This window comes from Micropterus salmoides, unplaced genomic scaffold, assembly GCF_014851395.1.
Source record: "Micropterus salmoides isolate LMB-PRFRI ecotype aquatic unplaced genomic scaffold, ASM1485139v1 Ms_hic_scaffold_4, whole genome shotgun sequence".
In the NCBI taxonomy this organism is placed as follows: domain Eukaryota; kingdom Metazoa; phylum Chordata; class Actinopteri; order Centrarchiformes; family Centrarchidae; genus Micropterus; species Micropterus salmoides.
Genome location: NW_024043372.1, coordinates 9,590,459 through 9,615,929, shown reverse-complemented (window position 1 = coordinate 9,615,929; position 25,471 = coordinate 9,590,459). Strand labels below are relative to the sequence as shown.

Here is a 25,471-nt window from a genome sequence, read left to right as displayed (position 1 = left end):
TTCTTTTTAGATCAGTTTTATTGAACAAAAAACGTTTTCAAAGATCATGTAGGAAATACAATATTATACAAGTGTTGCACAAACAAGACTAACAGAAAGATCTAGAAAAGGGAATTGTCGGTGGTGAACATGACTGAGTACAGACCGATCAGGGAGGGGCACGAGGAAACCGAGAGACTCTGTCGGAACGTAAAATTCACCAGAACAGAGACGTGGAAATCTTTAAAGCCGACCACCAAACACTGATGTGGCCTAGTTTAAACAGGGCAACATATGACAATTCATAGTACGTGGTCCTAAATCAGAAAGCAGAGATATCCACTTTAAATCTGATTAGCCTGTAAGAGGCTCCACAGCATTCAAGTATGAAACAGATGTTTGGAAATCAAGTTTTAGTTTTTACTGAATCTTTTTCATAGTTTTTGAATCTAAAGTCCTCATTAACTGGCCCGATGGGGGTTTAGTTTAGTTTCTTTTTTGCTAAAAAGAAAAAATAATAAAAATGTAGTTTGACAAACAAAATCTTAAAATCAAGTTCTGATTACTGGCTTTTCCCCCACAGCTTTCATTCATATTTCAATGGTCTTGAGATCAGTAAAAGCTCCGGGAAAAAAGTCAGTAAGTGGACTATGAGTTAAGATTTTCTGCTAAAGTATGGTTTCATAGATAAAAAACAAACTTTGGCGCTCAGTAACAACTTATTTGTCTTGTGGAATGTGGTTTGGCCCAAACATCTCAAACGAACTTTTTCGGGGAATACACAGGGTTTCTCACAGATAACATGAAAATGAATTCAGGTGGTTTCTCAGTAGAAACCCTTTGGAGAACACACAAGGCGGTTTGGCATGCTCATCCCAACCTGCAGGGGGCAGCAGCACTATCAGTCTATCAGGAAATAGCTCACAGGAAGTCGCTCCTCTTAAATGCTCCAATCAGAACTAGAAGAGGAGAAACTTGATGACATTCTAGTGCCAGTCATTTAATTCAGCACCAACGTTGCAAAGTTAGCACCTGTAGCAAAAACTGTGTGGGTTCAAAATAAGTCAAACCAAATTTTAGAAATTATTTCAAATATTTTCGTGTTAAGGGACAGGTCACAATGGAGCACTGTCACACTCTCAAAGTGCTTTTTTTTGTTTTAAGGTGAGCCACAACCGTTTGAGAGCTGAGGGATTCAAGAAAGTATCGAGTAGATTTTGTTTGGGCAATTCTCGTCATCGACTTAAAACAGCAGAAATGAGTTCTGATGGGAGGTAAAACTTCCTGATGTGGCAGTTTTAAATTGAACCGTTGAGGAAACAAACCAGCTTGCAGTTCAAGCACAAACATGTTTAAATCCGCCAAACAAATGTCTTACATCAGGACCTCAACTGAAAATAGCTTGTTGCCTGTATAGTAGGCCTACAGAAATGTACTGGACAAACGTAATCTTGAATGGAATTATACCAGCAGCTGATGCTCATTTCCAATGAGTGTACATCTCAGTGTTTTTGTATCTGGTGTGAAACATCTTATGGGAGGTGGACCAGGACCATAACAGGAGTATAAGAATTTTGAGGGAAAAACCTTCATTCTGGAAAATCAACTTTGAAATTCTTGTATCTCAACATTCTCATGTTTTCCCACAATTAAGATTTAAAGCTTAATCTCAGAAGTCAAATGTCTTAACAAGGCTCAAGTCCTCTTCTATACTCAGTTTCCTGCAGTTGCTTTCATTGGTTCATTTTTGTCTAATCTTCCAAACAGTCAAAAATACTCTACAAGTCTCATTGTGGATATACTAAACCAAAGGAACACTTTGTGAAGGACTGTAGTTCAAACAAGTAATGCAGCTTTCAATCTCTCTCTCCCCCGGGCCATGGGTTTGATTCCCTGCTGTACTCGCTCCCGGAGCCTTCCCGATTTCCAGTGGAAACAACAGAAATACAAAAAAGGAAGACAAATTAAACACATCTTTCTTTTTTCCTTTTGTTTGTTTAGTTCATATGTTTTGCTGGGTCCAACCAACCACTTTCCCTCTTTCCAGTGGAAAATAAGGCGCTGCAGAGTGACAGCACTGTTTTTACGTGCTACAAGTAAAAAATACTTAAAACAAAACAGCGCTATACTTCAAATGAGTTATAAATACGCTTCGAACTGTGAGCATCACCTAGTGCCTTGTTGAAGCGCACAAAATGCACCTTTGAACAGTCACAGTGGATGCTGCTTCCCAAACTTCATCAACATCGGCTAGCAGCTAGTCAGCCCGAAGCAGAATGATGTGTAGCGTAAACTAATGTAGACCATGAAAATGTACCAGCATTCGGCAGATACTCATTTCCCAGCCTGCTGGGAAAAGTAACAACTCACCCAACTTCAAATGCCTTTCAATCCCAAGTGCCAGGAACCAGAAATTCCACAGACAAACTTCTCTACCTCCAACACTCAGCAGAGATCACAAAAACCCATGTAAGACGTCTGCTATGAACACTGGGGCTCAGCCAGGTATAGGCTAATGGATGTAAAACACTAACATCTGCTAAAGGAAACAATGTGTGTGTGTTTGGGGGAATTGTCACTTATTCTGGTATCTGAAGTCTCTCAGCACATGGTTGAGAGGTTGGATCTGAATAACTGGAGACAGGTTCACCTGCAGAATCTTCTGCGCTTTTCTGCGGGCCTCAGCCACCGAGCGAGAGTCATCCACCTTTACCACTTTCCATCTAAAACCATTCTTGTCCTTCCAGCCGTTTCTCTGCCTGGTCTGGTTGTTCAGTTCCTTGGGGCCCCGACTATCCCGGTGGAGGCCATTGCTCCTCCATCCATTGCTGGTTAGCTCCGTGTGAGTCTCTGGGAATGCTCGGCCATTAGCATAAAAGACCGGCGCAGAATCACCAATGAGGGCGCCGTCCAATCGGATGGGACAGGACAGGCTCTTCTGGCTGAACAAGGCCACAGCTTTGGTGGGTGCCCCGCCACCATTCTGAGAAGGCTGAAAAGGTATTCCTGAAAGCGTTGGAGGGTGCTGCTGCTGTTGCTCAGAAGACGAGTCCCAGGAAGTGTGGATCTGGAGTCTGGCCGTGTGGAAGCCAGACAGGCCTTCAATGTTGGTCAGTCTGAGGCATGGCCGCACCTGCAGCGCCTGAGACATCTCTACAGTCCGACCGTATGTCCTGCTGCAGATGATTGCACGATGGTCCACCCACATCTCTGGAGGGCGGACCCCTTGAATCCTGGGGTTGCTGCTCTCAGAAGTGTTCCAGGAAGGGTGCACCTCTCTCTTCTTGGCCTGGAGCCTCCGTCCCCTCCTCTTGGCAGTGGGTCTGACGTTCCGGTTAGGTGGCTTCAGCATGTCTTCAGTAAGAGGTTGGCTTGTGCAGGAGCGGTAGCCGTACACCTCCTTGCTGCGCAGCACAGTGGGCTTGTGGCCCTCCTCGCTCAGCTCCCGCAGGAAGGTGACCAGCTCCTCACTGCTCGAGAGGTCACGGGACATCGGGCTGAGGATCTTTAGAGCATCTATGAGGACGTTATGCCCCGCTGACGAAATCCGGGACCAGGAGTGAACCGCCCTCTGCTCTTCATTGGCAAATGCCAATGGCCGGCCAACCACGGGACCTTGTGCCGCGCCAGCCATGTTTCTAGTCCTGTCAGGAAAATACAGACAGCCTTCGGTTAAACAGTATAACAGAAAAGACTATTCAAGAACTAATACCAATAAAACAGAGTGATCATCATGACCCTTCAATCTCTCCTTTTAGTCCGTGTTTTATTTTGCAGCCTTACTTCTTTTTAAGTCCCACTTTGCCTCCTATTTATTTTGAAGATGGTTCTGGAAATTAAAAGCATTTTGTGTATGAAGAATAAAAATGTAGGTTCCACATTAGTGGAGACATGTTTGATGTTTGACTCTCGCCTTTCCTGAACGTTTCTTTACCACCATCATCATCATCATTTCTAATGGTTCAGGGTGCTATGACCATCTGACCTCCTTACTACTCGTTAAATGTGATCCAGAAAGTAAAGCATGCTCTGCAGCTGAGCTCACTACAAGAGGTTATTGATAAGAGTCACCTGAATACAAAATGGTAACATGAACGTGTACTGCTGCAGCTGTAAACACACAGGCTGGAGATTTTTAATAGGTAGATTAATGCTCGGGGGAGAAGCTAGTTTACTGTCAGCAGCAGTGTAATCAGACACCTTACATAGCCGGGCCAGCAGACAGTAACACAGCAATTATAAAGAAACAGTAAAGCTCCACATCAGTTGGCTCGTTACTGTGAGCTGACGAGCAGAAGCCACAGCAACCTTCCCTTTGTTCACCGCCAGTTCACCTTTATACCTTCCATCTTAACAACCCTCGTTAGCTACCATGGCTACCAGAATCTTTGGGAGAGAAGAAGCAATGCCCCGGGATCCTCTCTCACCTGGTAGTCCAATGAGTCTCGATGAAGGGAAATGGTTATATATTACAGTTAGCCTATCTTTTTTTCCCGCTCCAAAAACAAAAAGGACACAGTGATTAATCAGAAACAAATAATTGTGTGATGGTCAATAGTTCTCCCTCAAATAAATGTTGTAGTTTTGAGTTGTCAAATGGCCAAACAGTCTTGCAATCAATGGTGCAAATTTTGAAATTTTTAGTAATCATAGACCATATAAAACATGGACATAGTGCCCGTGACATCGCACATAGGTTTCTGAAGAGCAAACGGTGCCGTTATATCGAGTTCAGTACACAGCCCTTGCTACAGTTGGAGCTAAAGTGTAAGGTTTGTCCTGAGGTTGTAAGTCATCAGCACTTTCTCGATTAGTCAGTCTATAGAAAGAAAATTCTGCTATAGGGTACGACTGGGCCGTTTATCGGTATAATGAGGTATACAGATATCATTTCAAAAGAGATAAAATTAGTCAATACCGTTTATACCGATATAGATTGATGCAGGGCTGAAACAATTCATCGATTAAATCGATTACTAAAATGCATCGACGCAAATTCTTTGCATCAATGCTTTGTTTAGTCCACATCACTGTATAGCATACTGTTTCGCACAGACATTTATTACTGCCACACATCGCTCTTACACTGTGTGAACACGACGTGATTATGATGCCGCTGTCTGAAAAGTGTAGGAAGAGAGAGAAAATAGCGAGGGACGAAGAAGAACGTGGGATTATTTCAAACTAAAGAAAACAACAACTCTGTGATGTCACAATCCGTCCACCATAAAATGAAACTTATGTCGCCTACCAACAGCACGAGAGCATCTGATCAGAAAGCACCCGGTGTTCTGCCAGCGGACCACAGACAAGGTAACAGCTACTTTAGCACTTAACTGAAATCATGATTGATTGTTGAGTTGAAGGCTAGCTAAAGTAAGCCGCAGACCTCAGCTGAAAATGTACACTTGTGCGTTTGTTGTTCTCCTGGTAGGGCCGTGAGTTGTAACCTCACAGTCATGAGTTAACCGGGTGTCAGGGAGCTGAAAGTTATACTAACGTTAGCACTCGGGTGATGTAAAGCAGTGGTCTAGTTGTTGGTCTGTTGATGTTGTTGGTCTGATATTTGCTGTATGACACACTAATTTCGAAAGGACAAATAAATATCTATCATCTATCAATCCACACAGCTGATCCCGTTACCGTGGGGGAGGAGGGGCGCCGCCGCCAAGCAAAAGTACTTCTTAAACGATGTATCGATGAAATAATCTATAGAAGCTTCAAATAAATGTAAATGCTCCGTACTTGTATAGTGCCTTTCTAGTCTTTTTGACCACTCAAAGCGCTTTTACACTACACTACTACTGGTAGTCTTCTCCATCCCTGTCTTGCTAGGTAACAGAAAAGGCATGGTGAATGTGTTAAGAAACAGGAAGCACTCAACATATCCTGCAAATTTAGTATTAATTCCTCGTCAGCCACAGCCTGTTGAAAAAAGCGGGCCAGATAATGTTTTTAACACACTAAAATTAGCTTTGTTAAACGTTAGGTCTTTGGCAGGAAAAACATTTTTAATCAATGATTTTATAATAACTCACAATCTTAATTTCATGTTTTTAACTGAAACTTGGTTGGACCAAGATAACAGTGCAGCTGTCCTTATTGAGTCTACCCCTCCCAACTCCAGTTTTATGAGTGAAGCTAGAGTGCATAAGAGAGGAGGTGGAGTTGCCATTTTGTTTAATGACTCCCTTCAATGCAAAAAGATGTCTTATGGGAATTCTGCTTCTTTTGAATATGTGGCTCTTCAGCTGAATTCCTCTTCTCGAGCTATTTTTCTAAATATCTACAGGCCCCCTAAATACTGTGCAAACTTCTTTGATGACTTTGGAACTTTTGAACTGCTGTCTATAATCTGTATTGACTTTGACTGTGTGGTTATTGTTGGTGATCTTAACATCCATGTTGACAACCCCCAGGACAGAGGGACTAAAGAACTGTGCTGTGTTCTTGATAATTATGGACTGACTCAACATGTGAGGAGGCCCACGCACAATAAGGGGCACACTTTGGACTTGGTCATCTCCAAGGGTCTGGACATTTCCAAGGTTGTGGTGACTGATGTTGCTCTCTCTGATCATTCCTGTGTTTTCTTTGAGAGTGCTATCTGCGTGCACACAAATGTTAAAACAGAGGTAATCACAAAACGGCTTATCACTGAAAACACTAGTGAAAAATTGATTGAGGCTTTCTCAACACTCACGGGTCTCAGTCAATGAGCTTGTAGATCATTTTAGTTCTAAAATTACAAATGTTATTGATTCCATTGCACCAGCCAAGGTGAAGGTGGTCTCTGGTAGGAGAAGATCTCCATGGAGAAATGCCATGCTGGTCAGAACTCAAAAAACAGAGTGTCGAAAAGCTGAACGCAGGTGGCGGAAAACAAATCTCCAGGTTCATTATGACGTCTATAAAGAGAGACTTCGCATTTCTAATTTAGAACTGAGAAATGCAAGGCGGTCCTTCTTCTCTGACATCATCACCAAAAACACTAATAATGCATGTGCCCTGTTTGCTACTGTCGACAGGCTAACCAACCCTCCTGTGTCTGTAGCCTCTGAACTTCTATCCACCAGGGCCTGCAATGAATTTGCTCCCTTCTCCACAGACAAAATTCAAACAATTAGACAAGCAATCAGTACCTCCATGTCAGTAACAGGATATGTCTTGCCCCTGTGTCCACTTAAAAACAATTCATATAGCATGAGACAATTTGATTCTATTAACCATAAAAACCTGGAGGACATAATACAACATCTGAAATGCTCCTCATGCTGCCTTGATATTCTGCCAACAGATTTTTTCAAAAATGTTTCTAAATGCGTGGCCTCAGATTTACTACAAATTGTCAAGCTGCAGAGTGACAGCACTGTTTTTACGTGCTACAAGTAAAAAATACTTAAAACAAAACAGCGCTATACTTCAAATGAGTTATAAATACGCTTCGAACTGTGAGCATCACCTAGTGCCTTGTTGAAGCGCACAAAATGCACCTTTGAACAGTCACAGTGGATGCTGCTTCCCAAACTTCTTCTCTCAGGTTTTTTCCCCACAGGCCCTGAAAACTGCAGTCATTAAGCCACTCTTAAAAAAGAGCAATCTGGACAGTTCACTAATGAGCAATTATAGGCCCATATCAAATCTCCCATTTTTAAGTATAATCACTGAAAAAGCTGTTTTTCAACAGCTTAGTGCTTTCTTGGCACTAAATAACTGTTTTGATGTTTTCCAGTCAGGTTTTCGACCACACCACAGCACTGAGACGGCTCTTGTTAAGGTCTTCAATGACATCCATTTAAAGACCGACAGTGGCAGAATTTCAGTCTTAGTATTATTGGATCTCAGTGCTGCATTCGACACAATCGACCACAACATATTACTTGACAGACTTGAAAACTGGGTTGGACTTTCTGGCACAGTACTAAAATGGTTTGAATCCTACTTAAAGGACAGGGACTACTTTGTGTCTATAGGTAATTACACATCTGAGTTGACAAAAATGACATGTGGAGTTCCCCAAGGCTCCATTCTGGGACCTCTTTTGTTTAACATTTACATGCTCCATACAGGCGCTGAGTAACTGTATTGAGTAGGTCAACTATTGGATGTGCCAGAATTTTCTTCAATTAAACAAGGATAAAACTGAAGTTATTGTTTTTGGAGCCAGGGAGGAACGATTGAAAGTCAGTGCTCGACTTCAATCTGTAATGTTAAGAACCACAAATCAAGCCAGAAATCTTGGTGTAGTCATGGACTCAGACCAGAATTTGAGGAGCCAATTTAAGACAATTACAAAGTCAGCCTACTATCACCTGAAGAATATATCAAAAGGATTAAAGGACTTATGTCTCAGCAGGACTTGGAAAAGCTTATCCATACATTTATCTTCAGTCGACTCGACTACTGTAACAGCATCCTTACAGGGCTCCCTAAGAAATCCATCAAGACAGCTGCAGCTAATTCAGAACGCTGCTGCTCGAGTCCTCACTAAGACCAAAAAGGTGGATCACATCACTCCAGTTCTGAGGTATTTACATTGGCTTCCTGTATGTCAAAGAATTGATTTCAAAATCCTTTTGTTAGTTTATAAAGCACTAAATGGTTTAGGGCCAAAATACATTTCCGATATTCTGCTTCGTTACGAACCATCCAGACCTCTCAGGTCGTCTGGGGAAGGTCTGCTTTCTGTCCCCAGCGTCAAAACTAAACAAGGAGAAGCAGCGTTCAGTTATTATGCTCCGTATATTTGGAACAAACTTCCAGATAACTGCAGGTCTGCTGAAACTGTCAGTTCTTTTAAATTAAGACTGAAGACTTTTCTTTTTACCATTGCTTTTAATTAAATATTTAAGATTTCTTTTTATTGATAACTTACACTGCACTGTAACTTTTACTGTCCTGTTTTCTTTTTCGTTGTTTTTAATTAAATATTTACACAGTGAGAAATGAGTAGGAAATTGAGTCGGGGGATTATGGGAGTGAGATTGAACAGAGTGAAGGGGGTGGTCTTAAATCTCACGCCCGAGTGATTTGCAGGAACCTCTGTCCACCTGTAAACGCACAGGTAGGTCCAGAGTATAACTGGATCAAAGCGGCCTGCTGACAGACATGTCCTGGTTTCTCTGTAGTGTCTGAGGGTTTTTGGAGTTTCAGTGGATCCAAAGATTGCTGTGGACCCAAGTACAGACTAGCTAGAGAGAGTGGATTAAGTGTACTTCTCTGTTTATTCTTTTTTCAGAATAATTGTAACTCAATTATTTGCTCAACCCCTCAGCCTGTTTTTATTTTCCATTTAACTCTTTTAACCCTGATTGTAACAATGTAACTTTTATTATATTTTATGTTGCTTTTAACCTTTTTTATATTTCCTTGTTGCTTTTATGTTTTGTGTAAAGCACTTTGAATTACCTTGTTGTTAAAATGTGCTATACAAATAAACATTACATCTGCGTTCACCATTCACTCACATTCATTCACTGAGCCTAAGTGCTCAAACAGAAACTAACATTCACACACATTCATACACTGGCGGAACAGCCACCAGAGGCAATTCGGGGGTTCAGTATCTTGCCCAAGGACACTTCGACATGCAGCCTGGAAGAGCCGGGGATTGAACCGCCGACCTTCCGATTAACGGGCAACCCGCTCTACCTCCATATCGCCCAGCCATACTATGGGGCCCTCCTACCTGACTCGTGAGCCATGTAAACAATGTGCCATAGCTGCATAGTCACACCTGACACCACAGTACTCTCACTACAATCCTCCTTTAAAGAGTCTGTCTCTGTAATAAGCGTGAATTAAATGGAAACCTCTTCTAGACTTGCCTTGAAAGTAATAAAAATCCGGTGCTGGTTTGAATGGACCTCTGTGCACTAACTCAGTCTACAAGTCTGTTCAAAGTCACTGCCAATCTGCTGGGTCATTTTGTGGAGCAGCAATTGTTCCATTAGGGCCTGAGCTGCTTGTATATGATGCTGCCTGTATTTCACCTGGGTCTGTGTCACTTGCTATACATGTGTGTACTGGGTCTGTGCTAGTACTGGCTGAGGCTAGATGTGGATGAACTGTGCTTGTACTGGCTGACGACCCAGCATCTACTCTACTGACAAAGATATAGATATAGCCACTGTAAATTATAGATAACAATACTTGTAAGATATTAATGTTACCAGCCCATTCAAACTGTCCCCCCCGATTTCCTTTAATAGATTTTCAAATATAAAATACTATTTGTACTATGACTTAATATGTGATGGTTATTATTTACTGTCCAAAGTATGGGATTATTTCAAGCTAAAGAAAACAACTCTAATGTTACCGTCCGTCCACCTTAAAACAAAACTTATGTTGCCTCCGCAACAACACGGCGGCGCCTTAAAAAAAAGCAGCCGGTGTTCTGCCAGCAGACCACAGACAAGATAACAGTAACAGCAACTTTAGCATTTAACTAAAATCATGATTGATTGTTGAGTTGAAGCCAAAGTAAGCCGCAGTCCTCAGCTGAAAATGTACACACGTGCGACTGTTGTTCTCCTTTTTGGGCCGTGAGTTGTAACCTCACAGTCAAGAGTTAACTGGGTGTCGGGGAGCTGCACCTTTTAACTCACCTGCAGCTCTCTCTGTAGCTCCGACAATCCCCTCTACCTGCGTGTGCTAATCCATCCTTTCACACAGATTCTTTGTCTTTATGGGTTGTGTGAACGGCACGGCCATCGGCCGATGCTGAAAGTCGTGTAGCCTGCACGAGCCTGTAGTATAACTTGTATAGCATTCGGGTGATGTTTGGTCTGATGTTTGCTGTATGACACACTATGAATTTCCGAAAGGACTAATAAATATCCATCATCTATAAACGTGCACAGCTGATCCCGTTACAGTCGGGGTAGGGGGGTGGCACCGCCGCTGCCTAACAAATGTACTTCATAAACAACGCATCGATGAATAGTTGAAATAATCTATCAAAGCTTTGAATACTAAAATCATCATTAGCTGCAGCCCTAACTGGCTAGCTAGCTCAACTGTCCACAAAGAAGAGCTGACATCTCAGTCGCCAGCTGCCTTCGACACAGGCGGAGCTTGATTGCGACAGTTTCACATGATCGCTCCTGCTTGTTGCTCTGCCTGTCTGAGTGTTGCTCAACTCTCATTGTAAATGATTAACTGGGCACATCAATCGCTTCCTGTCTGAAAAGGACTTTGGTGATAGCTAGCTTTCAAAATGCTCAGACCACGTAGTGAAACCATTTTTGCTGCTGTTGAAAATTTGTCTGGCAAGTATTGCATCATCTGATCTGCTTTTCTGATCTGCCTTTTTAGAGACCACCGATCAAACTAGTTAAAGCCATTATCTACCGATTACAATCGTTGACCGATCGATGGGCACGCCCTTAATTGGCGGTCAAAGTGCTTTCACCCAAAAAGGCATGATGCAGTGGCAAAGTACCAGGGTGTGCTGCTCTCCTCTCTCATCTATGTCATAATTGCTAACTATGTACATTTTCAGTATTCAGAAATGAATAACTGTGAATAAGGTCAATTTGTGTGCTCAAAACTATCCGCCACCTTCCAGTACTTTGCACTTGTATATATAGTCCAAGGACCTCGGGCCTCATGTATAAACGGTGCACACATACTAAAAGGTTGCATACGCTGCTTTTTACACACCTGTGGGATGTGTAATAACGGACATGAAGTGAGAATGTGCGGGCCGTCCTGTTATCTCTTGTCTGGCTCAGTCAGTTGGTGACGCCAAACTATAAAGTACTGAAACTCGCCAAATGTTTCAAAATAACCTTTGCACTCCAGATACTGTGCTATGTCTATGAAAAACATAATTATGTATATAGTAATAACAGTTCTTTTAAGTGGATATGGATGTTTAATTTCAAAATTTAATTCAATGTGAGATGAATAGGAATAATGATAAACACATTTAATTTCACTTCATAAAACTACTTACAGTTCTACTTTACCATAGAAGAACTGTAATTAGTGGATAGCTAGTGAGCCATAACTATTCCAAATGGCATCTTTTAAATGTAAAAGATAAGCCATCTCAAATTGAATCCCGCTCAATATTTTTTCAGCGGCGTCTCCCCATCATATTCTCCACCCCGGAGCACAGACGAGACGGCCGGACTGTAGCTACTGACACTCATGGTTGTAGAGCACTGCAGCTGTGGATGCTGGATGATGCCAGGATATGCCAGGTGGCAGGAAAGTCTGGCTTGCCATTTCCTGATATTAAATGTGAATAAACTCCTTTTCACCTCAACATTAACTTGGCTATCTAATGAAATTATTGTCAGTTGTAGAAATCCATCAGATATGATTTTTTTGACAGTTCACATTGTTTAAATGTGGACCATATCAGACTCCAGTGTCATCCACAGCCTGAGATCTGACCGTCCCAACTCAGGTCGCACTCCAAAAAATCCAATCTGTATCGGATTTGGAACACAAATGAAAGTAGCCCAAATCTGAACTGGAAAAGATCCGATTTCATGTGACTTGGGCTATTCACACCGTTATAAAAAGATCAGATCTGAGTCACATATGAACAAAGAAAATCAGATTTGGGTAACTTTGGCCTGCAGGCTGAGCGGAGCATTGATGCGAGTTGACTTACTGAATGTACTTATTTTAACCATGTAGTTTTGTTGTCAAACTTTAACAACATTAATGATACGTTTCTTATTGTTACCATGACAATGAAAGTCACCTGACTCCTTTCCTGCATGTCCAAATCTCATGAAATGCAGCATCTGTAACGGCATTAAATTACATGCGAAAAGCTTAAAATGTGGCAACATGGCAAGCTAAATGTCCTTTGAAAGTGATGTGCTATTTATACGCCATCCCATGAGATATCACGTTGGGCGCGCTGAGACTTCGCAGTGGCTGCCACACAGACGCTGCCTTCTACAGTCACTTCACCAGGCGCATCGTCACCACCTGCACGCAGCCTGTGTTTTAATTGTTTACACAACCATGCAACAGAAGACAAAATAGTGCTTTCCTGGGTTTGTGGTCTCAGCCTTGTCAGTGCCTCCCTCCTTCTGACACTATGCCAAACACGCTTGTTTGCTCTGACAGTGGGATCCAATTCTTTTTTGCCTCCACCTTTAGATCTGACCACTTTTTTAATTTCATGTAGCCTTCTGTCCTGTTTGATGAACTCACTGCAATAACCACAGCAGCAGCAGCATGTTGCCTCTCGCAGCGTTTTCTTTTGTTTGTGGCCCCAATGCTGTGGTCACCAAACAATACAACCCTCTGCCTCACCCACAAGCACCTCGACTTCTGTGTCAGAAAAATTATTTTCCTTGGTCTTCCTCTCAGTTGTTGCTGTGATTCACTGCACAGAACCACTGATCTGCACTCTCATTTCTATGCTTCAATTTTCACGAGGTGCTTTGTATTGACCATTTATGGTTGAATGTCGGTGTGTATAGGGCTAGATATGAGGCTGATCCACGTGCGCACATTTCCTCGTGGACTGATTTATAGAAGGGACAGATGTACAGATGTGCCTGCAGATGTGCATACGCAGTTTTATAAATCTGATAATTTTTTGCCGCATGCATTTTTTGCTTTTGTGCACACAGACACTTTTAGTATGGATCCTGAATACACTTTGTATTGACGACACCAATACTGTTTTAATTCACTAATTGTTTCATTCATCATAAACAAACCGAACAAAGCAACTCTCAAGGGGGTTGTGATATGAGACATAACGCTCTTGGTAATTGCGGACTAGCTCCAAGAGTTTTACTGTAAACATCCCGCCATAAATCTCCTTTTTAAAGTCTGCTGTTGACCTTCTTCTTTTGCCTTTAATGACGGTTGGCAAACCGACTGCATACCGCCACCACCTGGCCTGGTGTGTGGAACAGTAGAGTGCTGCTGACCTGCCGGTCAGGTCGACATACTGCCCCCACGTTCATGTGCGGAATTGCATCTCGCAGACACGTAGCGTTAATTTCTGGAGACGTGCACGACCTACGCTCCAAAGGAGAGCAGGATACGCGTGTTAGCCATCTTGTATAAGCGAATGCGTAGTTAAAAGCATATATCCAGGGCTTAAGTTACCATAACATTAAACAAACTGGTTTTTAGAAAACACCATATCAAACTGCACATTGCTGCAGTACCTCTTTTCACCCTGTGTGTTGAACACTCCGTTTTAGTTACCGAGTAAAGAATCTCACTTCTATTTGATCTTTGTTCTGACATCACAATAGTGAGTGATGTTTATAAAGAATAAAAACTCATATCACTCGTATCAGTCCCTCCTCTTCCTAATGTCTGCTGTTATTCACTGCCTGCAGGTAACGCTACCTGGTAGAGGGAGGAGCGGTTGTTGTGTCTCAGCCAGCAGCTGAGTTTTTAACAATGTGCCAAATTTGAAGACTACAGACCAGTCTATGCTACAGACACACAGCTTTCTATTTAGCTTGTTTTTTATCATTTGGCTAATGCTAAGCGAACGTTAGCTGTGCTTGAATAAAACATACAGAATGAGAGGCTGAGAACAGAGCAGTCCATGTTTACCTTACAGACCGTTGTAATGATAAAGTATTGTCTTTTTACTCGCAAAGGTTTTATTGCAATTGTTGTCTTATCCATTGCACATTACATTACATTACACACCATCATTAATATCAACGGGCTACAAATGATTTTCACTCGCACACTGTGCAAGCACAGCAGCACTCAACACTTGGCTAGCTTCCTCTCCTGATTCTTCAAAAGACATCTACGTGAAAGCTGCTGTTATAAGAGCAAAGATTAGGGCAGGATGAGTGAAAGAGACATAGCAGTAGAAAGCGGCAGTAAAAGCGAGCATAGGAAAAGATTAGCTGTAAGTTGTCAATCAGCCAGTATATGTACGTTGTAGGTCACATTGTGTCAGTTAATAAAAGTCTGTTTCCCAACTGCTGGAAAAAGGAAGGCTGTTAGCCCTTGCAAGTATCTCCCCTGGGTTTCAGACTGCGGTCTGGACGCTGAGCAGGAAAGCTAACAGTACGTCTTTTGGCTGCTATGTAACTAAATTTATAGGAAGAAACATTAATTTGCTGCATGACTTTACTTTTAAGCACCTGCAGTGGAAAAGGGCTGTGTGTGCATAAATGTGTTTGCTATATACTGCACGTATATTTTTTAATACACACAAAATCATATATCATGTCATATGGAGCTGCAGAATTTCCAACAGTAACTTAGTTAGGATCTGGCTTGAAACGTCATGTTTTGTATAGAGTTCCTGCTCTGGCACATCAAATGAATCCCCCCACCCACCAGGCACCTAACCAATTATTTTTCGTTTGTGGCGGCTCACTAACTGCTCTGTAACCACGCAGCTGCAGGCAGCAGCTGCAGGCATTTTCACTAGTACAGTAACCTGGATGAGAAACAAAACTATTACCTTTTATTTTATGCATTTGGTTTCATACTGCGGTCCAGTTGCAACATCATGCATGTGTTCTTTTGTGCCAAATTATTTCTTTAAATGTTTTTTTTGTCAGTGCAATGTGTCTTTCCAGCTGTAGTGTTAAGAAGTGGGTCTTTATTCAGTGAGTCAGGGTGAATTACTGCCAGCATGGCATCATGCTAACGCTGTTGGTGCATTAAATTCAGTTAAACATGCTTGTTTCATAGACGGGTTTCTTGTATACAAACACTACTGGATGCACCCACATTCAGGGGGCAAAACTGCTTTGGTAGCCGGTAGTTGACTGTAGTCAACTATTGCAATCAATGTATATCTCGCATCATTTGTAAATTCTTGTTGACACAATAATAGTCATTTCAGTTGGATCTGTTAGTTTTTGTTTCAATTGCATGTTACTATAACATGCACGACTGCAAGGCTGCAGTGTTTTCAGTTTGGCTGGTTGTTGACTCCTAAGGTTACTTATTGTACCAAGAAAGCGTGCATGTCTCTGTGATGACGTTGCACAGAAACCTGTCTACAGAGAAGGTCTATACCATTATCTGTGTAATCTTATTTACAGAGACCCAACAATTCCCACCATGAGCAATCACTTGACGACAGTGGCAAGGAAAGACTCCGTTTTAACAGGCAGAAACCTCAAGCAGAACTTAGACTTAAGGTGGGCAGCCATCTACCTCGACCGTTTGGGTTGAGACGGAGCGGGAGAAAGCAGGAGGAAAGAGACACACAGTAGCACAATGCAAGTTTTCCATAGAGATGTAGAAGGTGGTGGTGGTGGAGATAGTAGTACTAATAATAATAATCAGACTAACAAATGGAGCAGCTGGCGTCAAGCAGGAACATGGGGGCAGTAGGTGGCTTGCAATCATAGATCCAGACTCGGCAGCTCCGGAGGTAGAAATACCTGCTAAGAGCGACAGGAGGAGAGTGAGAAAAAAAGCACAAAAGTACAAGAGAGGGAAGTAGTCGAATTAGTTGGAGAGGAATGAGGAGACCTATGGAATAGTATTTTCCACAAATACAAAAAAAAAATTGTAGATAGGGATAGACAAAAGAATAATTATCTCAATATAATTTATTTCAATAACAATTTATTCACTTGAACTATACATGAATTAGGACTTGTTTTTTTTATTAAGATGTTTATTTTGTTGAGGTGAAAGGACAGAAAAAAGCTTTTACTTAATTTGACTCATGCATATTTTTTGACAAAGATCTTATCATAATTAGAGCCCGACTGATATGGGATTTATAAGTCCGATACAGATTTCAATATTTGAGGATTTTAAAATCCGATAGCTGATATATCAGCCGATATTCTTTTCCCTCCTTATTTTAATAAACGCATGACATAAACAACTATTATCCTAACATTTGTTATGTTGAGACCTCCCAAAGATACCATGACATAATGCCGTTTAAAAATAAACAATTACAACAAAGTATATTAAAGTTTTGAATAATAGTCAAATGTATATGCAGTACTTATTACTTACAATCTGCCACAATAACTATACATCTAGTTTATCACCTGCACTTTGTTAATTATATCCAATGGCACAGAAACCATTTCTGGCTCTATGATACAGTGACGCAGAGGAAACGCTGTCCTTAAATTAATCCAATACTACATGACCGTCTACAACGAGGACCTGCAACTGTGTGTTAGATACTTGTTCAGCTCATGTTTATCCGGTGTAATCATTTCTGACACGCCGACTGTAACTACAGATAACTACAGTTTAAATGCTCATTAATGTTAGCCTCCTCCACTGATACACACGGCATTAGCTTTGTGGCTAATTTAGCAACAGGTAGAAATATCTGTTGTGAGCGATGTAAGAAAATATTTAGAAGTAATAAATTAGATATAAATGAGTGAATCTAATTAAAGGGAGACCGATTATGCTTTTCCACATTTTATGACTAATCTACAATGTTGGATGTGCATGTTAAACATAGCCAAAGATTCAAAAAATGAGATTAAAACATTTATAAGAAATCCCTGTGAGCAAAAACCTCAGATTTCCTCCTGTTCTGAACACTGTTTTGAACTGCTTTTTTACCAAGGGCTCCATTCTATGTATAGAGAGCCTAAGTCCCTCCCCCTTCCTGTGGACCACCATGCACCAAAGCACTTTTAATTACCTTGTTGTTGAACCATGCTATACAAATAAACTTGTACGGTAGGGACAACAAATATTTTGATCCTGTTTGAATTGTGCCCCGAATTACACATGATGTTTGTCAATTTATAAGATTTATTTTAAAGTCAAGAAATAAGACTAACTGTCTCTCTCAATGACTGAAACTAATGTCAAAAAACTTACATGAGAGAAGGATGTGATAACAGGACTGAGAGTCGTTGGATTAAACACATCAAGTGAGATATATTTCTGCGGGGAACACAGCTAAGTAATCCAGCTAGAAGCAACCAAGCAACGAACGTTAGCTAGCATTACCACGCTAACATGTTGTTGACGCATATTGTGCAAGATGAGAGATGTAGTTCGTTGAACAGATTTTCACACAAAACGACATGTAACTTTACTGTTTTACAACAAACCGCGACTTCCTTGACTTGGGAAATTGTATTTTAAATTGACCAACATCATATGTGTAATTCAAGGCTCAATTCTTACGGGACAAAAAGTTGTCTCTTACCATTGATTACCGTACATATGGTTTCCGAAATTCCGAAAGTTTATTTCTGACTTAGTGTCCACCAAAGCGTTTTTTCTGACGCCAGCGTCTATTTTCAATTCATTGCAATGGGAGCGCTGCGTTTTTCCAAGCTGGTAAAAATGCCAGGAGTGTGAAGAGGTGCTGAGCGTCTTTTCCACACTGGGTGCTGAGCGTTTTTTTCCCAATCGCCGAGAGTTGAAACATTTTACACTTTGGGGAAAACGCTGCGCTCGTCACTGTCACTTTTTACACAGCCATTCAATCACAGTGCAGGAGGGTCGGGACAAACACCACACCGAGCACATCCCATCTTGAATGAAATGATGTGCCTACTTGCCAAGGTGTGTACTCACCCGCAAAATCTCATGAACCAAGTACGTACAGTATGCGCTCTCATATTTCAGCCTTCTCTTCATGCAGAGCAAAGGACGAAGTAAGTAGGCCTACATATTTTGTGGTGACATGTGGCTTAAAGAGACAGGAGCACCTACGGCTTGTTTCAGACAGAGGCAGAATGGTCAGTCACATGGTCAGAAACAATGCTCAGGTAGGCCGTGGCATTTAAACGATGCCCAATTGGCACTAAGGGGCCTAAAGTGTGCCAAGAAAACATCCCCCACACCATTACACCACCACCACCAGCCTGCACAGTGGTAACAAGGCATGATGGATCCATGTTCTCATTCTGTTTACGCCAAATTCAGACTCGACCATCTGAATGTCTCAACAGAAATCAAGGCTCATCAGACCAGGCAACATTTTTCCAGTCTTCAACTGTCCAATTTTGGTGAGCTCTTGCAAATTGTAGCCTCTTTTTCCTATTTGTAGTGGAGATGAGTGGTACCCGGTGGGGTCTTCTGCTGTTGTAGCCCATCCGCCTCAAGGTTGTGCGTGTTGTGGCTTCACAAATGCTTTGCTGCATACCTCGGTTGTAACGAGTGGTTATTTCAGTCAAAGTTGCTCTTCTATCAGCTTGAATCAGTCGGCCCATTCTCCTCTGACCTCTAGCATCAATAAGGCATTTTCGCTCCCAACAGGACAGCCGCATACTGGATGTTTTTCCCTTTTCACACCATTCTTTGTAAACCCTAGAAATGGTTGTGCGTGAAAATCCCAGTAACTGAGCAGATTGTGAAATACTCAGACCGGCCCGTCTGGCACCAACAACCATGCCGCGCTCAAAATTGCTTAAATCACCTTTCTTTCCCATTCTGACATTCAGTTTGGAGTTCAGGAGATTGTCTTGACCAGGACCACACCCCTAAATGCATTGAAGCAACTGCCATGTGATTGGTTGATTAGATAATTGCATTAATGAGAAATTGAACAGGTGGTCCTAATAATCCTTTAGGTGAGTGTATATAGACACAATATACTACTGGAAAAGCAGTAAAGGCAGTGAAAAATGGGAGGGTTTGCAAGTCTGTTTTCCGAGGAGGCAAAGTGATGAGCGCTATATTTATTATTATTTAAGTCATATTTTGTTCTGTGGTGCTGCAGTGTTTTGAACAGAGGAGCTGCAGCACACCCTCTGGTGGGCAAACTATGCAACACTCATGATATGAGGGAAGGATCCGCCCCAGAGTAGGCAGTATTTTTTAGAAGCATGTTGTATTTGTTAATACTGTCTTAAAATCCCGACAGCAATCAGTAAATCAAATGCTCTGACACAAAAAAATCATGTGTGGCTGTCGCAGGACTTCAATCATCATGTCCAATCATTTCATTCTGCTGAACAAAATGATTGGCTGGCCCGTCTATCTGCCTGTCTACATACCTGCCTACTTGTAGCGGTCTCTTGCTTGCTTGATAGGATATAGGCCTAATTGGACATCATCTGCATAACAATAACAAGTTTGAGTGCTTCCTAATAATAGTGGCAAAAGGAAGAATATATAAGGTGAATGGAATTCAAGCACAGAACCTTGTGGAACTCCGTGACTAACTTTGGCGTGCATGGAGGATTCATCGTTAATGTACAAACTGAGATAGATCTGATAAATGGGACTTTAACTTGCTAATTTTATCTTCTAGTCTCTGTAATAGGAAGTGACAGTCAATGGTATCGAATGTAGCACTAAGATCTAACAAGACAAGAGTCAAGTTCTTTATCTGATGCAATTAGGTCATTTGTAATTTTCACCAGTGCCGTCTCTGTGCTATGATGCACTCCTGATTGAAAATCCTCAAAGAAACTATTGTCTTGTAAAAAGTCACAACTTTTCAAGGATCTTGGAGAGAAAGGTAAGTTTAATTATGGCTACTTTAAAGGACTGTTAAATCGACATCAGTTTGATCCGTTTATTGCAATAAAATCACAGCAAAATATTTACTTTGGGTTTGTACAGCTGTAGTAATTGCGGGTTGTGTTTATTTGCGTTATTGAGTTAGGTGTGAACACTTGGCAGTAGTCCAGCAATAAGACCCCCGCGAGGAAAGCATTGCAAGGATCAAATTTGCATTTGGTCTGAATGCACAGTAAGAAACAGGTGAATGGTTTAGATGAGAAAATCACTTAAGTTAGTTGGTTAAGATCAATGGGAGAAAAGCAGTCTAAATACATATCAGGTGTTCAGTTGTTTTGTAAGGTTCCTAAGTTGTTCCTAATCAGTACCAATAAAGGGCAGGAGATGATGAATTTCATCACTAATAATTATAATTTTATCATTAAACAATCTCATGAAGTTGTTGCTACTCAGGGCTATTGCAATACATGGTTCAATAGAGCTGTGACTGTCTGCCTAGTGTTGAAAAGAAACCTGAGGTTGTTCTTGTTTTCCTCTATTAATAGTCTGGCATTATGGAGGACCTTCCTATATGTTTTAAGACTATCTTGCCAGACTAAACACAATCCTTCCAGATTGGTGTAACGCCATTTCCTTTCCAGTGCTTTAAATTGTTGGTTTGGGGGTTATACCTCTTTGTGTTTTGTTTTAATATCTTCCTTTTTTAGAGGAGCAATAGAGTCGAGTGTCATTTGCAGTGAGCCTGCAGCAATATCCACAAGATGATCAATCAACGGGACAAACTGAAGTAAGCATAGAGCCCTTTTATACGGAGAAATTACTGATGTGTTTTCTTCAAGACACCTCACCTCCAATTACTAGAAATGTAATATTCACAGCCTTGGCTTCAGTGATCCTGCTGAGCTGCCCAACACTCTCATAACTGCTTACATGAGTCTCATGTTTTACCTTGAAGACTCGGGTTTTTAATGCCTTATTTCATAATCTGTGGTCGGATCAGATTTCCAGTGTCAAAGAAATAAAATGTGTGTCCTGGGTATAGTTTTGTTATAAAATAAATAGTTCACCAGAGAGCAACTCTCCTGCCTGGCTCCTGATGGCGTTGTCAGAGTCAAACTGAATGGTAGAGGATGTTGTTCCAGCGCCTGATTCAAAAGTAGTTTAGCCAACTTCACTGCATTCAGGACCGGAGCTGAGAGTCTCAAAGCAATTAACATAAACACGTGGCACTGCAAACTAATATTTTTTGTCACAGATTTTGCTGGACAAATCCGCCAGCTCTGTCTACCTAATTTGCACATTTAGATCTGATCACAATGTGAGCAAAATAGACCAGTTGTGATCTGATGTTATTATCTAGATAGATAGATCACGTTATTATTACCAGGTGGGGATGGAGTCTGAAGGACAGAAAGCCTGCAGTTTTCAGATGAACTGAACCTGCTGTCTGTCTCTGTTAGGCCAGTCACAATAACTAGTTTTGGATGATATATTGTCCCTGAAATAATTGCGACAAACAATATTGTTATTTTAAGACCATTATGGCACTGATGTGAAAATATAATAGCTTAAAAATACAAGTGCACCCTTTCAAAGAGCAACTGAATGATTTATTCTTAAGAATATTCAGACAATAAAATTGAAATGTCAAAAAAATGTAAAATAAAACCACACAACCAAACCACTGGAAGCATTTAAGGAGCAGAGCGTTTTGCCTGCCTGACGTTGTTAACCTTTTTGAGCTTCTACTACCAGGCACACCTCTCTGCGACCCGTTTTTTTCCCGTCTTCTGCAGGGCTTCGGGGAGCATTTCAGAATCAGAGCATTTTGCGTTTCTGTTTTGACTGACTTGTTGAGATTTTGTTGATTTGGTCATTTGTCATTGATTTTTCTGCTTCTACCAAGCTTCTATTGGGGTTTTTGAATGAAGCTTTGAATGTGTCGTCATATATTATGATGTTATATTGGAAGTAGGGCTGTGCGATATGGCAAAAAGTTTATATCCCGATATAGGTCATTTCATATTACAATAACGATCCCTATATAGAACATTTTTTGAAAATTCAATGAAATATGGCATTTCCAACTGGAACTTTGGATATTTCTCTGCATTATGAAGGTTGGGTAAGTAAAAACTTAGAAGGGAGAAATGTAACACCGTGACAAATACCATGATAGAGTGAACAACGACACAGCAAGTAATGTAACTAATGTTAGCAAAGTTGTGGATTAGACAACTGACGCTACTTGCTGCATCACAATAGCAGCATGTCTTCGCGAACTACTCAGTAAGTTGTATGTCCGTAGGCCAGCACGGGCACGTGTGGAAGAACGGACTGCAGTGAAGTTCATGTCAAGTTGGATATATGATGAACATGTATTAATTTGGTGCCAAATTACGAGGCTATCGAACTTTGCACAATGTTGTGCTATAGTAAACAACATTAGTAGCTATAAATGGTGATGAAACAGCAACAGACGTTTTTTATTATTGTACTTTTAAATGGACACTTGTAATATGTTTTATACTTTCTGTGAATAGAATCCAATAAATCTCATTTCCATACTGCATAGACACCTTATTTTAAAAACTGGATGTTGTCACATGTGTATTGCGCTAAATTCATCAACCGACCCAATTTGATAAATTGTGTTGTATGTCGTTCTCGTATCATGTAACATAAAGCCTCCATAGCCTCTCTTCAGGTAGAACTCTCATACTGCAACACTTGTCTTTGGAAAGAGAGAAAATGACACAATAAAGTCACTAACCTGCCTGTCAGCTTGCACCGGTCCGTAGGTGCAGCTAGCTTGAAAATAAATTGCCTTCTCACAAACAAGTGACAGAAGCAGACCGTTAACATTACCTTAGTTACCTCAAAAGAAAAGTGGTTGTCTCGAGTCGGATGCCAAAGCGTGTGAGCGTGCAATTTCACCATTTTAACATGCTGGTGTGACAGGGCTGTAACAGTGCACCCCTTCAACAGTAGCGCTGTCAACAAAACTAACAACCAAGCCGAAACCTCTGTGTCTGAAAATTGAAGTCATGTAGAAGTAACTTAAACGGCCATCAAGGGCGACGACTCTGGTTGCAAAAAGAAGTCAGAAATAATGGTAAAATGAGGCTATATCCCACCTGATTTAGTAAATTATGGCCCAATTTAGAGGAAAATATACGATAAAGCAGGGTTTAGGGCGGGACTACCTTGTGATTGAGAAGTTGCTACCATGGCAATCTGTCAGTCAGGATAGAGGAGACTCATATCTGTTGCATTGTGTAAAGTTAACCAACACTGAACAAGCTTATTAGGAGTCAGCTGTTAAAGGAGACCTATTATACTGCATTTCCAGATATTGTAGTTTGCATGATTCAAAGTAAATCTTATACTGTCCCTTCACATAGCCCTTCATTTAAGCCTGAAACAAGCTTTAGAAACTCCTGTGTCTTTAAGGCCCCCCTCTCAAAGCCCACTGTCTTCTGATTGGCCATGACCTGAAGCATGTTACCAGGCAGTTGTTGTGCTGAGCGGTACAGACAGACTGAGCGTTGCTGTCCGGAGCAAATGACCATATATGGAATATCAACTCGTCTAGCCCTGTGTGTTGTAGCATGGAGCCATTGGTAGAAAAAGTTGTTCAAAACAGGAGAAAATCTGAGGTTTTGGCTCACATGGATTTCTTTTAAATACGTTTACCTCATTTTTTTTAAAGCTTCGGCCATTTTTAGTCATAAAACATAGAAATGCATAATAGGTCGTTAATTCTTTCTGGTATGTATGTTTTGTTTTAAGCCTGTTTTTCATCAGCCAGAATTAATATCCCAGTAAAAAGTTAACGATAACATTAATTACAGATGCACCTAGCTAACCAAGCTAGTTAGCTACACCGTCTCGTCCACATATCGTCAGTTCTGGTGACGCTGGTGGCGGCCAAAATGCCAAACTCTGTGTTTGCCAAATGTTTCAAATACCAGTCCAGAAACCAACGTGTAACGTCACAGTGACTACGTCCATTTCTTTTACACTGCCTATGCTAACTACGCAAGCGTTTACTCAATTGAAGAACAAAGAAATCTAAAATGGAGTCACTAGCCTACAATTCCAAAAAAAGACATCTGAAACACTCAAAAACCAGACTAGCCAATAAGGGTTAAGCTACAAGGCGTGCGCAAACATACGTCGTTATTTAGCTCTCGAGCGCCCCCTTCACGAGCGCACAAATAACACTCAGTTTAATTTGTACAACACTGCTATCCTGCACCTTTAAACTGTAACCACACACACATTCATGTTCTCGACCCACAGAAGCTCATTTACAACTTTCAGTGCTTTAGTGAACGACGCCATTTTTCTCACGGACTTGTTAACTGCCAGCCACAAGCCTCTGTCGCCACTCACTCTCCCAGCAATCTCTTCTGTCTGAGCAGCTACTAGTTGTGGAGGCTCCCTCAAACCCTCCGGTCGGCCTGCTCCTCAGCTCGCCAGACATTACCAGACTTATTTGCTGAGTCGGAAACGTGAAGGTTACCGACGCGTATAAAAGCGCTCAACAAAAACGTTGGAATTACCTTTCAACGCTGCTGTTTCGGCATCCTCCGGTCGCCGCTGTTCCGACGCTCCACGGTAAAATGGCTGCAACAACAGCGGTGTGGATGACAAACCAAGGAAGAGAGGCGGAGGCTGCCGGGGAGAGAGGAGAGGGGGGCGGGCTCTGCTAACCGCGCCGAGGGGTGGGGGTGGGGAACCGGCGCAAGTGAGTGAGTGAAATAAAATCTTAGGTTCAACTGAGAAAAATCATTTGCAAAACAAAATCCACAAGAAGTCCCTAAGTAATTAAAGGATAAGTTGTATTTCATAACAGAGTTGGATAGTAATCATTGTCTCTCATAATCTAGAAACCTAAATTGTGTTGCCTTTAGTAGGCGGAGCTTGTGTCTATTTTTTGTGTTTGAGGCTAAAATCTTTTGCGTCAACAACCAACCAAACCTCTAAATGGTTAAAGTTGATGTATGTCTTGTACTTAAAGTCCCCATGAAATCAAAATCGATGTTATTTTGTTTTTATTGCATATGCCTGGCACTAACACCAATACACCAGC

The 25,471-nt window shown here is 41.4% G+C and overlaps 1 protein-coding gene across 3 annotated transcripts; it reads right to left on the bottom strand.

The window, feature by feature from the left end:
* Positions 1-25,080, bottom strand: ccdc71 (coiled-coil domain containing 71). Of its 3 annotated transcripts, none has more exons than XM_038696450.1 (3): positions 24,942-25,050; positions 16,255-16,346; positions 1-3,623 (listed from the first exon to the last, which is right to left on the bottom strand). In XM_038696450.1, exon 3 carries the CDS (start codon positions 3,611-3,613, stop codon positions 2,555-2,557), a length of 1,059 nt encoding a protein of 352 aa, XP_038552378.1. In that variant the 5' UTR covers positions 3,614-3,623; positions 16,255-16,346; positions 24,942-25,050; the 3' UTR covers positions 1-2,554. The 3 variants fall into 3 exon arrangements, with proteins under 3 accessions (XP_038552378.1, XP_038552377.1, XP_038552376.1); XM_038696449.1 differs by having other exon boundaries at positions 16,255-16,349; positions 24,942-25,048; XM_038696448.1 differs by lacking the exon at positions 16,255-16,346 and having other exon boundaries at positions 24,942-25,080.
* Between the last annotated feature and the right edge of the window lie 391 nt (positions 25,081-25,471).